The sequence below is a fragment of the Scyliorhinus canicula genome, chromosome 19 (assembly GCF_902713615.1).
Source record: "Scyliorhinus canicula chromosome 19, sScyCan1.1, whole genome shotgun sequence".
NCBI lineage: Eukaryota > Metazoa > Chordata > Chondrichthyes > Carcharhiniformes > Scyliorhinidae > Scyliorhinus > Scyliorhinus canicula.
The window spans coordinates 53,806,876-53,820,929 of NC_052164.1; the positions used below are offsets into that span (position 1 = coordinate 53,806,876).

The 14,054-nt window shown below is 43.6% G+C and overlaps 1 protein-coding gene across 2 annotated transcripts in view; it reads right to left on the reverse strand.

Annotated features, from left to right (window-relative positions):
- Window positions 1-14,054, reverse strand: part of ddx42 (DEAD (Asp-Glu-Ala-Asp) box helicase 42) — a 146,735-nt gene that overhangs the window by 85,721 nt on the left and 46,960 nt on the right. For both annotated transcript variants that reach the window (XM_038779390.1, XM_038779391.1), the window contains one exon: window positions 8,814-8,875. In XM_038779390.1, the coding sequence (XP_038635318.1) occupies window positions 8,814-8,875 (62 nt within the window). The remainder of the gene's footprint in view (window positions 1-8,813; window positions 8,876-14,054) is intronic.

Below are 14,054 nucleotides of genomic sequence, written 5' to 3' on the forward strand. Positions count from 1 at the left end.
GATATTCTCAACTACCCTTGCTGCATGGTTAAAAACCATCACAAGTATTAAAGAAACGTTTATGGAATATTAGATACAATTTATAAAGCGTGCTAATAATGATGCACTGATCTTACTGCCTTTTCGCTAACTTTTTTCAATATGCCTTAGCCTTCTGACTTCAGCACAAGATAGGGAATTGGGAAGTTTTTCTTTGTCTACCCTATTTAAGCCTGTCAGCACTTGTACAACTTTCAAATCACCCCTCGATATTCTTTGCTCCAAGGATAATAACTCCAGCTTATCTCTCCTCCTTGGAACCATTCTGTTAAATCTCCTTTGCACCTCTTAAGACCCTCACATCCTTCCTGAAATGCAGTGACCAGAACGAGATGAAATACTCTCATTATGGCAGTGTCCTTCAAAGTCGGGGGCTCGACTCGCGGGTGCTTCGCGGGCATCGGAAGGGCCGTGGAGCCGTTGTCCACGGCGCTCCCGATCACGCAAATCCCCGCGCAGCAGCCGGCTTTTCATAACGCCGGCTGCAAGCAGCCGGGAACATGTCAAAAAAAAATTTGGCCGCATTGCGCATGATGATCGGCGCGTAAGCGCACTGCGGCTGCTATTTTTTTTTAACGGTTGCAGCTTTTTTACAAGTTCAGTAGTGGTTTTTATTCATTTATTTTATTCATTTAATTTTTATTTTTTCATTTATTTTATTCATTTTTCTTTATAAGTTTGGGGGGGGGTTTATTCATTTTTTTCATTTATTTTACTCATTTTATTTTTTTTTAAAGTTCGGGGGGTGGGGGGGGTGGGGGTTTATTTGATTACATTTTACAGGGAAAAAATTCAGAACTTTGGACAGATGGAGACTCCATACTTTCCGACACCGGAAGGCTTCACCTTCATCCAACGGGTTCCATTGGAGGAGCGTGTACGAGGGCCAAAGGGACCCAAATCCATTTCCCCCATTTTTGTCAGCAGCAAACAAGGCAAGAGAAAATGGTGGGTTGCACAGGTTGGCCGGGTTGGGTCCTGAAGGTTGGCCGGTTAGTAAAAATGGGTTCCCGGAAAAAAAGTTTGAAGAACACTGCATTATGGTCTAACCAGAGCTTTATAAAAGGTGCAACATATCTTTCTTGTTTTTATGCTCAAAACCTGATATGCTTTGCTAAACAGCCTCTCAATATGTCCTGCCCTGTCATCTTCAAGTATCAACCCACAAAAACCCTCAAATCTCACTGTCCCAGCATATTCTTAAAAACTGTGCCATTACAATTAGATGACCCCTCCTTATCCCTTCTGTCAAAATGCATCACCTCACACTTCTCTGTCTTAAATTCTGTCTGTAAATTCCACTGGCCAACTATGTCCTTTTTACAGTTATTACGATCCCAGACCTGACCCCAACAGTGGCTCGGATACTGGACCAAAACCCCAATATTTTATTTTGAAAGACTGTGTGGTAAGAGTACTTCGCCCCAGGAATGATCGCACGAAGAATTAGGGATTTGGCATTTTAAAACAAAACTTTATTATTCACACAACATTCTCTTTAACATCACACCCGAAAATAGCTTGTAATTATCCTTTAAACAATACGACCCAATACTTACTATCTGTGATCCAAATTAAACAACAAGAAAAAGGGAAAAAAGCATACAGCTCTCAATCCATCCCAATGGCACAGAGTAAAACTTGCTTTGCAGAACAGATTTGATTCCTGTTAGAACTCCTGCAGATTGTGGCTGGATGTCTTCAAAAAGCTGTTTCAACTGGTTTATTTCAGCTTTCCTCCTATCCTCAGGCGTCTGTTTTGGTTTAAGACTATCCTACTGTGAGATACTTGTGTCTAAAGGGTTAGTCAGATCAGAACGCAACTCAAAAAACTCTCTCAAAATGTCCAGATACCTTAGTTCCACCCAGAAATTACATCATCTCCCCAAACTGAAAACAAATTAACTCCTCAGGAACTCCCCCTAGCCAAACAACATTGCATTAGCCCAGGCTGCTTTTACTCTGGTCAATTATACCTTTGGCCCCTAAAAGCTTGCTGGTCCTGCAAAACAAGATTCTTTTCAAAAACATGACTACTACAATCAAACACACACTAACTCCAGGCTTTTAACCTTTAAATTTCCAAATGTTTATAATGCAACGTATCTAAAATTCTGCATTTGTTACACAGTCAGTTGATACCATCCACACTGTCTGCTACATCTCCAAGTTTGGTACCATCGATAATTTTAAAACTTGACTGTATTCAATATACAGGTCAATTTAAAAAAGCAGTAGTCCGAGCATTGATGATTGGGGAAACACAGCTATCTACCATTCTCCAGTTTAAAAAACAACCATTAACTTTAGGGAGTTAGGCTGGAAGTTAAAAGCCACAACAGACAGAGTTGTCATCTCTGGTTTGTTGCCGGTGCCATGTAATAGCGAGGCTAGGAATAGGGAGAGAGTGCAGTTGAACACGTGGCTGCAGGAATGGTGTAGGAGGGAGGGCTTCAGGTATTTGGATAATTGGAGCGTATTCTGGGGAGGGTGGGATCTGTACAAGCAGGACGGGTTGCATCCGAACCAGAGGGGCACCAATATCCTGGGAGGGAGGTTTTCTAATACTCTTCGGGAGGGTTTAAACTAATTTGGCAGTGGAATGGGAACCGGATTTGTAGTCGAGCAACTAAGGTAGCCGATATTCAGGATGTCAAAGCGAGGCAGTGGGGAAGGTAACACTGACAAAGGAGAGTACTTGCAGGCATGGAGATGGGTTGAAGTGTGTATATTTCAACGCAAGAAGCACAGGAATAAGACGGGTGAACTTAAGGCATGGATCGGTACTTGGGACTACAATGTGGTGGCCATCACGGAAACTTGGATAGAAGAGGGACAAAAATGTTGTTGGAGGTTCCTGGTTCTAGATGTTTCAATTTCCAAAGCACGGTAGCCTTGTGGGGGCAGCACGGTAGCCTTGTGGATAGCACAATTGCTTCACAGCTCCAGGGTCCCAGGTTCGATTCCGGCTTGGGTCACTGTCTGTGTGGAGTCTGCACATCCTCCCCGTGTGTACGTGGGTTTCCTCCGGGTGCTCCGGTTTCCTCCCACAGTCCAAAGATGTGCAGGTTAGGTGGATTGGCCATGATAAATTTCCCTTAGTGTCCAAAATTGCCCTTAGTGTTGGGTGAGGTTACTGGGTTATGGGGATAAGGTGGAGGTGTTGACCTTGGGTAGGGTGCTCTTTCCAAGAGCCGGTGCGGACTCAATGGGCCGAATGGCCTCCTTCTCCACTGTAAATTCTATGAATAAGATTAGGGAGGGTGGTAAAAGAGGTGGGGGGGGGGGGGGTTGCATTATTAATTATAGTATAACAGCTGCAGAAATCAGTTCGAGGAGGATCTGCCTACTGAGGTAGTATGGGTTGAAGTCAGAAATAGGAAAGAAGCAGTCACCTTGTTGGGAGTTTTCTATAGGCTCCCCAATAGCAGCAGAGATGTGAAGGAACAGATTGGGAAACATATTTTGGTACGGTGCAGATGTCACAGGGTAGTAGTCATGGGTGACTTCAACTTCCCAAATATTGAGTGGAAACTCTTTAGATCAAATAGTTTGGATGGGGTGGTGTTTGTGCAGTGTGTCCAGGAAGCTATTATAACACAGTATGTCGATTGTCCGACCAGAGGGGAGGCCATATTGGATTTGGTACTTGGTAAGGAACATGGGCAAGTGATAGTTAGTGGGGAGCATTTTGGGGATAGTGACCACAATTCTGTGACTTTCACTTTAGTAATGGAGAGGGATAGGTGCGTGCAACAGGGCAAGGTTTACAATTGGGGAAGGGTAAATACGATGCTGTCAGACAAGAACTGAAGTGCATAAGTTGGGAACATAGGCTGTCAGGAAGGACACAATTGAAATGTGGAACTTGTTCAAGGAACAGATACTACGTGTCCTTGATATGTATGTCCCTGTCAGGTAGGGAAGAGATGGTCGAGTGAGGGAACTATGGTTGACAAGAGATGTTGAATGTCTTGTTAAGAGGAAGAAGGATACTTATGTAAGGCTGAGGAAACAAGGTTCAGACAGGGCGCTTGAGGGATACAAGATAGCCAGGAGGGAACTGAAGAAAGGGATTAGGAGAGCTAAGAGAGGGCATGAAAAATCTTTGGCGGGTAGAATCAAGGAAAACCCCAAGCCTTTTACACATGTGAGAAATACAAGAATGACTAGAGCGAGGGTGGGTCCGATCAAGGACAGTAGCGGGAGATTGTGTATTGAGTCTGAAGAGATAGGAGAGGTCTTGAACAAGTACTTTTCTTCAGTATTTACAAATGAGAGGGGCCATATTGTTGGAGAGGACAGTGTGAAACAGACTGGTAAGCTCGAGGAGATACTTGTTAGAAAGGAAGATGTGTTGGGCATTTTGAAAAACTTGAGGATAGACAAGTCCCCCGGGCCTGATGGGATATGTCCAAGGATTCTATGGGAAGCAAGAGATGAAATTTCAGAGCCGTTGGCAATGATCTTTTCATCCTCACTGTCAACAGGGTTGGTACCAGGGGATTGAAGAGTGCTGAATGTCGTGCCCCTGTTCAAAAAAGGGAATAGGGATAAACCTGGGAATTACAGGCCAGTTCGTCTTACTTCGGTGGTAGGTAACGTAATGGAAAGGGTACTGAGGGATAGGATTTCTGAGCATTTGGAAAGACACTACTTGATTAGGGATAGTCAGCACGGATTTGTGAGGGGTCGGTCTTGCCTTACAAGTCTTATTGAATTCTTTGAGGAGGTGACCAAGCACGTGGATGAAGGTGAAGCAGTGGATGAAGGTAAAGCAGTGAATGTGGTGTACATGGATTTTAGTAAGGCATTTGATAAGGTTCCCCATGATAGGCTTATGCAGAAAGTAAGGAGGCATGGGATAGTGGGAAATTTGGCCAGTTGGATAACGAACTGGCTAACCGATAGAAGTCAGAGAGTGGTGGTGGTGGATGGCAAATATTCAGCCTGGAGCCCAGTTACCAGTGGCGTACCGCAGGGATCAGTTCTTGGTCCTCTGCTGTTTGTGATTTTCATTAATGACTTGGATGAGGGAGTTGAAGGGTGGGTCAGTAAATCTGCAGACGATACGAAGATTGGTGGAGTTGTGGATAGTGAGGAGGGCTGTTGTTGGCTGCAAAGAGACATAGATAGGATGCAGAGCTGGGCTGAGAAGTGGCAGGTGGAGTTTAACCCTGAAAAGTGAGAGGTTTTCCATTTTGGAAGGACAAATATGAATGCGGAATATAGGGTTAACGGTAGGGTTTTTGGCAATGTGGAGGAGCAGAGAGATCTTGCGGTCTACGTTCATAGTTCTTTGAAAGTTGCCACTCAAGTGGATAGAGCTGTGAAGAAGGCCTATGGTGTGCTAGCGTTCATTAGCAGAGGGATTGAATTCAGAGCCGTGAGGTGATGATGCAGCTGTACAAAACCTTGGTACGGCCACATTTGGAGTACTGTGTGCAGTTCTGGTCGCCTCATTTTAGGAAGGATGTAGAAGCTTTGGAAATGGTGCAAAGGAGATTTACCAGAATGTTGCCTGGAATGGAGAGTAGGTCTTACGAGAAAAAGGTGAGGGTGCTCAGCCTTTTCTCATTAGAACAGAGAAGGATGAGGGTCGACTTGATAGAGGTTTATAAGATGATCAGGGGAACAGATAGAGTAGACAGTCAGAGACTTTCCCCCCGGGTGGAACAAACCATTACAAGGGGACATAAATTTAAGGTGAATGGTGGAAGATATAGTGGGGATGTCAGAGGTAGGTTCTTTACACAGAGAGTCGTGGGGGCATGGAATGCACTGCCTGTGGAAGTAGTTGAGTCGGAAACATTAGGGACCTTCAAGCGGCTACTGGATAGGTACATGGATTACGGTAGAATGGTGGGGTGTAGATTAATTTGTTCTTAATCAAGGACAAAAGTTCGGCACAACATCGTGGGCCGAAGGGCCTGTTCTGTGCTGTATTTTTCTATGTTCTATGACTCACTGGTTTCTGTTCTCGAGTCTGTTGGGTGCAATATTCCAGCTGAACCCAAACTCCACTGTTTCACACAAATTTAACATAACTGCCTTGTTCTTGTACGCTGTACCCCTATTAATAAACCATTTATGTTCTCTCTAGACTTTATTTACAAATCAGAGCTGGAGATGGATTTTAATGGAGCTCATCCCGAGGGCCACATTTAGCAGCTTGTTCTCTGTGCTGTTGCTCACTTGGTTCTGAGTTAAGACTGCTTGAGCATAGTTCCTTACAGATACCTTGCATTTGACAGATGGGTGGGCACGTTTACCCAACTAGCCAGTCCAGGATTTAAACCCAAGTCCCAGAGAAAGAAAAAAAAAAATCGATACCACTGCAATATCCAAATTTTACCTCGCTTGAACATTCCTTCCTCCAATCAATCACACTAATCTTGTTAGAAGGGGCTCACTCTGAATTATTCATGTACCCACATCTCTCGAATTTACAATACTAAAATGCTCCTTCCCTCGCCATAGTAGTGCAGCTGAATGTGCAAAGTGGTAAGCATACTAGTGCTGCAAAATATGTGTTTTAAAACTTTTGTGAAAACATTAATATCCCACATCCGACACTGGACAAAATTTACAATTACATCCTGAGTAGCTTTTCTGTAAGTTATGTCAGTGTGTGTTCAATAATGAAACCAAACCAATTGGAACTCATCTCATGTTTAAATGCCTCAGGAAATCTAGTTTTAATTTCCTTTTGTTGACATTCTACAGTATTCTTTTTTGCATATTATGGAGGATGAGAAAATTTATGGCCATGAAGGAGGCCATTCTGCCCATCGTGTCCATGCCAGTTCTCTGTGCAGCAACTCAGTCAGTCTCTTTCCCCTGCTCTATCCCCAAAGTGCTGATCCAATTTCCTTTTGAAATCTTTCATCGTCTACACATCCACCACCTTCTGCAATGGGTTCCAGGTCTTTACCACTTGCTGTGTAAAAAAGGTCGTCCTCTACGTCTCTTGGCCAAAATCTTAAGTGTGTCCCCAAGTCTTTGTAAAATCATGTTCTTGTAAAATCATATAATGGGAACAACTTTTCTTTATCTACCTTCCCTAAACCTTGTTTATATAAAGTATATGCACCTCCATCCAAAGGTCACAAACCCAGCTTCTCCAATCTAATGCTAAAGGCCCTCATCCTCTGAACATTAGGGTAAACCTGCTCAGCACACACCAAGGACATCATATCCTTCCCAAAGTGTGGTGATCAGAATTGGACGCAATGCCCCAGTTACGGTCCAACCACAGTATGCACTCATACTTGTCTCTGTGGAGTGTAAAGTTCCGAATGCTTTATTAAGTACTCTCTCAACATGTTCTGTCACCTTTAGTGATCAATGCAGATAAATTCCCATGCTTCTCGTTCCTGCACACACTTTAGAACTATGCTGTTTAAGTTTATATTGTTTCTCTCTCTCCTTTCTGCAAAGCAATATCAATTCACACTTCTCTAAATTAAATTCACAGTTCTCTGTATTCAATTCTATCTGCTACTTGTCTGTATATTCAGTTAGGCTATTCACTTCTTGTTGCAGTCAGTAGGAATCATCACTGTTGCCATGGCTCTAAATTATCCCAGACAGATCTTGAAATTTCACGCTGTATTCTAATGTATCTAAGTCATTCATTTCAAGACAGATTAGACCAAGCACTCACCATTGGGGAGCATAAGTCTACCATCCTCCTGTCTAGAAAAACAAGCATTTACTTTGAGTGATTTTCTGCCTTAAGCCATTTCTTTTAAAACCCAAGTTGATGCTGACCCTCATGTTCCATGAGTCACAATTCTGTTAACCAACATCATGTATCTGTGCTCACAGATTGCCATCAGTCCTACGAGTTGGAGCTAACCTTTTCCCTTTGGGGCAGCTTGAGGATAAGGAACATGTGACAAACTTATATAAACTCACCATGCCACCCTGTATTACCACCAGTCTGCATATCCTACTTGAAGCCTATAGGTGCTCCAACAGGCGCTCTACAAAACAGGAAGAACTTTACTGAAAGTATTTCCCAGTTTACAAAGTAAAATAGATTCATAGGCTTTTCATTAGTATGTTTGCAAAGCCTTACCCGGATCCTCAAACTGGATTTGAGCCTTGGCTTCTTGGGTGAGGCCTGAATCAAAGTATATTGCACTGACTCCATTGAAATAGTAAATGTGTCTGTGGACCCTGCAAACTGAATCTACTAAATTTACCTTAATTAACTCAGTTGTATTCTCAAAAGATTTTTCAAAGATGATCTACGAACAACTGCACCCCTCTGCTGACTACTACCCGTGTCTTTCCTCAGTTTTCACGATTCTCGGTGGAAGAATGCCATGCATTATTTGAAATCACATTGGGTAAAACACTTTGAAACTTTGTCAAAAAATTGCAAACTATTTGTTTCTTTTTTGGAATTTGAGAAAACTATTTAAAATTTCAAAGGTAACACAAGCCAGATCATGTGTCCTCAAATCACCTTTTTCTAAGATGAAGTAAAAGATTCCCTCAACCTTACTTTTATTTTCCAAAACTATGAGACATATTTCTGAAGAATTTTGTTTGGTTATCCAGATATCAATTGCTTGGCCATTTTATGGGAACAGATTGGGCTGAAAAAAAAAAGAGTTGGAAATGTTACTTTGTTTTACTTTTTCCAAAACGAAGGCTAGGGCATATTCATTAGGACTGATAGGTGAATCATAATGCACAGCTTACCATAACAATGCAATTACAAATGAGCTTGTGAGAAATTAAAGAGAAGAAATGGTTCTTACTTTGCATTTTTCTTCTCAATCTCCTTTTCATCAAGTCTTCTTATATCTTTTGCTGCTTGGTCCTGGGAAAAAAGTTTGAGTGCACAACAAAAATCATAATCCTGTCAGTGAGCAGTTCTGACGAATGACGTTCCGCGCTGTGACTGGTATATCCATGAATTTTATTCAGCTTGAACAAAATTGGCAGATTTCTGCTTTAAATTCTGCTGTACCCAATTATTTTGCCCATATACCTCGCCCACATCCTCCTTAGGTAGCTACAGTGCCAGGGATGTGAGTCACTGCCTGCTACCTTTTCCAAGTGGATGTGCTTCTTGTGACTTTAGCAGCTACTTAGCAATGCCTACCCCAATTTTCACATCTCCACATATTTGCATTATCCAGAGAAGGATAATGGTGAGGTTGGATGGGTGTTCCACCTGCGATCACATAATTTTGCACAGAGCAAGTGAACACAATGTGGCCTGCTTGCTTGCAAGGCTATTGACACTTTGGTCATTCATAAAGTTTTCTATCCATTTGCTCAAGTCCTACTTTATTACGACTGATTTCATTCTTTATTCCTGCTTCAAGGTACTAATTTGAAACAAATGGACAACTCCACTAACATCTAAAGAGCAGAACTGAAAAACATGTTCACAAACAAATCAGAACTGTTATTAAATATCATGAGATGAGCTGTTGCAGATCAGAAGATTCAGTGGCCCTTTACAGCAAACAGCATGGAGGAATGATATGCCCCATTAAGCCCAGTGAAACTCAATTATTACAATCACAGGCCAGCCCCAACAGTGGCTAGGATACTGGACAGTAACCCCAATATTTTGTTTTAATTTTGTAAGCCTGTGAGGAAAGGATACCCCTCTCCCGGAGTGATTTCTCACCAAGTAGGGATATTAAAACAAACTTTATTAATAACACAGTATTAAAATATATTAAAGATCCCACAAAGCAAATAAGAACATAAGAACAAATAACTTACAATCACTCCTTAAACAATGCTAATCAATGCAGTGGCACAGCAACCTCTAACTGCTATCTTTATTCTCACTCAAACAACAAGAAAAACCATCTCAACTCTCAATCCACTTTAAATACCATGAGCACTTAGGGTTTAAAGAGATGTCTGGATAATTTACGAAGAGAAAGACCTTTTCACACTGTTTTTAAAGAAAAGATCTGACTCCTGTCAGAACCATCCAGAAACTCTAGCTGTATGTCTTCAAGAGCTGCTTCAGCTGTTTTGTTCACCTTTCCAGCCACACTACTAGTCTACAGACATATCTTTGAACTGAACTGCAGAGAGAGCAAAATCTTGACTTCTGCTCACAGCTTCATCTAACACTCCACAGACAAGCTTTTCTGCAAAATGCCTGATACCTTAGCTCCACCCTGTAACTACATCATCTTACCAGGCTGAAATCTAATTAGCTCCACAGAGATCCCCGTTAATCCAAACAAAATTGCATTAGCCCAAGCTTTTTAAAATGCCCTAATTGCACCCCGGTTCCTAACCTTTCAAACCAGGATTCTTTTAAAATATGATTGCAGCAGTCACATACTAACTCAGGGCGTGATCTTCCCAAAATAATAATAATCTTTATTGTCACAAGTGGACTTACATTAACACTGCAATGAAGTTACTGTGAAAAGCTCCTAGTCGCCACATTCCAGCAACTGCTCGGGTACACAGAGGGAGAATTCAGAATATCCAATTCACTTAACAGCACGTCTTTGTGGACTTGTGGGAGGAAACCAGAGCACTCGGACGAAACCCATGCAGACATCGGGAGAACGTGCAGAGACCGCATAGCCAGTGACCCAAGCCGGGAATCAAACCTGGGAACCTGGCGCTGTGAAGAAACAGTGCGACCATTGTGCGACCGCGCAGCCCAAAAGAACAAAGTCCCCTCGCGGGCGTGTTTAGCTGCATGTCTCCCAGCACTCGCAGTGCCGAGAAATACGTGGCTATTCAACGGCATTCATGTTGAATAAGGGGCCTAAACGGCGAACATGCGGCTGAGGCCGCACATGGCCACGTTTTTTTACAACTGGGAGCTCTGTTCGCCGGAACTGCCATTGCAGCAAGATATCGGGACGCCATTTTTAAATGGCATCCTGATCTCAGACGTCCACAAATAAAATCCCTGACCTACTGCCAGCCCGAATGCAACAGGGCAGGGTCCGTTGGGTCCGTTTGTGGGGACCAGTGCTGAATGGCGCTCGCCTGAGGAAAAGGGATTGAATCTCCAAGCCTCTGGTATCTTGAAAATCTGCACATATAGCAAGGCCTACAGCCTCGCTCTAATATGCAGCACGATACCATAGTGGCTCGCACTATGGCTTTAGAGCGCCAGGGTCCCATGTTCGATTGCCGCTTGGGTCACTGTCTGTGTGGAGTCTGCACATTCTCCCTGTGTCTGCGTGGGTTTTCTTCGGGTGCTCCGGTTTCCTCCCACAGTCCAAAGATATGCAGGTTAGGTGGATTGGGAATGCTAAATTGCCCTTAGGTTAGATGGGGTTGCTGGGTTACAGGGATAGGGCTTAAGCAGGTTGCTCTTTCCAAGAGCCGGAGAAGACTCGATGGGCCTAATGGCTCCTTCTGCACTGATTCTATACAGATTTGCGAAAAAGTGATCCCGCCCATTGTGGGCAGCATCCTCCTTGCGAGATTCAAAGCAATCTCGTGAAACTTTGCAAGTGGGTGGATCCCAGGAGCCCAGGATCCCGGTTTTCACCCACCACGCTACATCACAGCGAGATACTTTTCCGGCGCAGCGTGGCCAGAAGATCGTCCCCTCAGTCTTTTAGAACATAGAACAGTACAGCACAGAACAGGCCCTTCGGCCCTCAATGTTGTGCCGATCAATGATCACCCTACTCAACCCCACTTATCCACCCTATACCCGTAACCCAACAACCCCCCCCCCCCCCCCCCCCTTAACCTTACTTTTTAGGACACTACGGGCAATTTAGCATGGCCAATCCACCTAACTCGCACATCTTTGGACTGTGGGAGGAAACCGGAGCACCCGGAGGAAACCCACGCACACACGGGGAGGACGTGCAGACTCCGCACAGACAGTGACCCAGCCGGGAACCGAACCTGGGACCCTGGAGCTGTGAAGCACTTATGCTAACCACCATGCTACCGTGCTGCCCTTACTGCACCGAATACACACAATACAATATATCTGATTCATTATATTATTTAATCTCTATAAATGATGATCTATGTCTGGTGTCTGGTTGAAAGGTCAGAACTTTGGCCAATGTTTTGTATTGAGCATTCAGAATATGTGGTGACCAGGTGAGGATAAACTTATTTTTTTATTGTCTCCAGCACACAGTGCATGAGGTTCAGTCAGAGTGGAGAAAGCTCTGGGAATATGCATTATTTTGTAAATAAATAATGAGCGTTAGTAGGTGTGTACTTTTTGCCTGATTGGAACTCACCACCTGAGCTTAGGAACAGAGGCCATGTGTAAAAGTTATAGAATGGTGATGTATGTGTTGGGGAGGGGGGTAAAGAATCTAATTATCCAAAAATCAATTAGGAAGACATTAGAGTAAAGGGAAAGGAAGGCAGGGGGGGGGATTTCTGAAATGTGTTCAGAATTTCTTTGACCAGAATGTTCTTGATCCAACTAGAAAGGCGGCATTTCTAAGCCTGGTAGAGCACAATGTGGCAGGACAAGTGGGCCAAATGTGGAAAAACACTGGTAAGAGAGATCAGCATATCAAAAATATTTAGATTAGTGATGGAGAAGAGCAAGAAATAATCTAAATTACTGAGTAGAACTTAAAACAGAGTGTGGAAGTTTGGTGAGAAAGGGAGGTTATCCTTCAAGTTTTTTAACTTTTTCAACCAGTAGGAATTGGTGTCTGCTCCACTACAAGGGAAGAAGTGAGTTGGTGAGTATCTGGTGAATATCCGGTAAGTGGTCAAAATCTATTTTCCCAATGTTTAAAAGAAAATAAACAACTGAACAAAATAATTAAGTAAAGCTCTTAGGTATGACAGGACTGGTAATGTGTCGAGGCTGCAGATTGTGAAGCTCATGGATACCAGTGTTATCCAGGGAAAGCACATCTGCAGCAAGTGTCTGTGACTTGAGGAGCTTCAGAGGTGGATGCTGAGCTGTGGATACTGTGACACATCAAGGAGGGCGAGAGCAAGTTGGATGCTTTGTTTCAGGAGGCAGTCACACACCTTAGGGTAGGATCTTAGGGTTTGGAAGGTGGTAAGAGATGGGAGGTTGTGACTACAGCTCAGGTAGATAAGGGGACCCAGAGGGCAGGAGTGTCAGCCTCTGCAATTGTCAACAGGTTTGAGGTTCTTTCAGCTTGTTTGGATGAGAGTGCAAGCAATCATTGTGAGCGCCACAAGCAATTATTGTGAGGATACATCAGCACTTAGACAAGGAAAAGATCCTGAGGTAGGTGAAGGAGACACCGGAATGCACCATACGGTTCGTATTTACCAGGATTTGGGAGCAGAGCTGGCCAAGCGAATGGCCAGATTTCATAGAGCCATGGTAGCCCTTTTTGGCAACAAGGTATGATTCGGGATGACGTACCCTGTTCACTGTGGATCACGCAAGGGGGAAAGGAGTACTACTTCGATATGACAGAGGGAAGTTTGAAAACTTTGGATTTTTGGTGGGTTCACCGGTTACCTGAACTGGGAAAATTTTATTCAGTGGGAGGGAGGAATAGTATCTTTTTGCATGCAGTTGTTATATATGTTTTTGTTAGTTTTACCTATTCTGTATCGTAGTGTAAGTAATTTGTACCATTTTCCTCCTTTGTTTGGGGTGTTGGTGTTGCGAATATTAAAATGTGTGGGGACAGGTGGGTAGCACGCGGAGGTCGGGGCTTTCTTTCTTTGGGGTAGGGGTTGCTGATGTCAAAGATTTAGTTTTGGAGGAAATGGATGGCGACAGCCATCTTGAGGAGACCAAGGTGGTGGGTGAGATAGGGGCCTGGGAGATGCACCTGAGGGTGACTGGGCCAAGTGTTTCATTCGGGGTTGGCTATGAAGGTGAGGGGGACTGTGGTGTTAATTATAAGAGGGTGGCTTTCTGGCGAATTGCATGGTGGGGAATTCAAGGTAGATATGTGGGTGATTAGAGGGGATGCAGTGGTGAATGTCTACGCCCCCAACTGGGATTATGTGGATTTCATGAAGAGTTTGTTGGCAAAGTTTCCGGATTCTCGCATCAGTTGACTGTGGGGTTG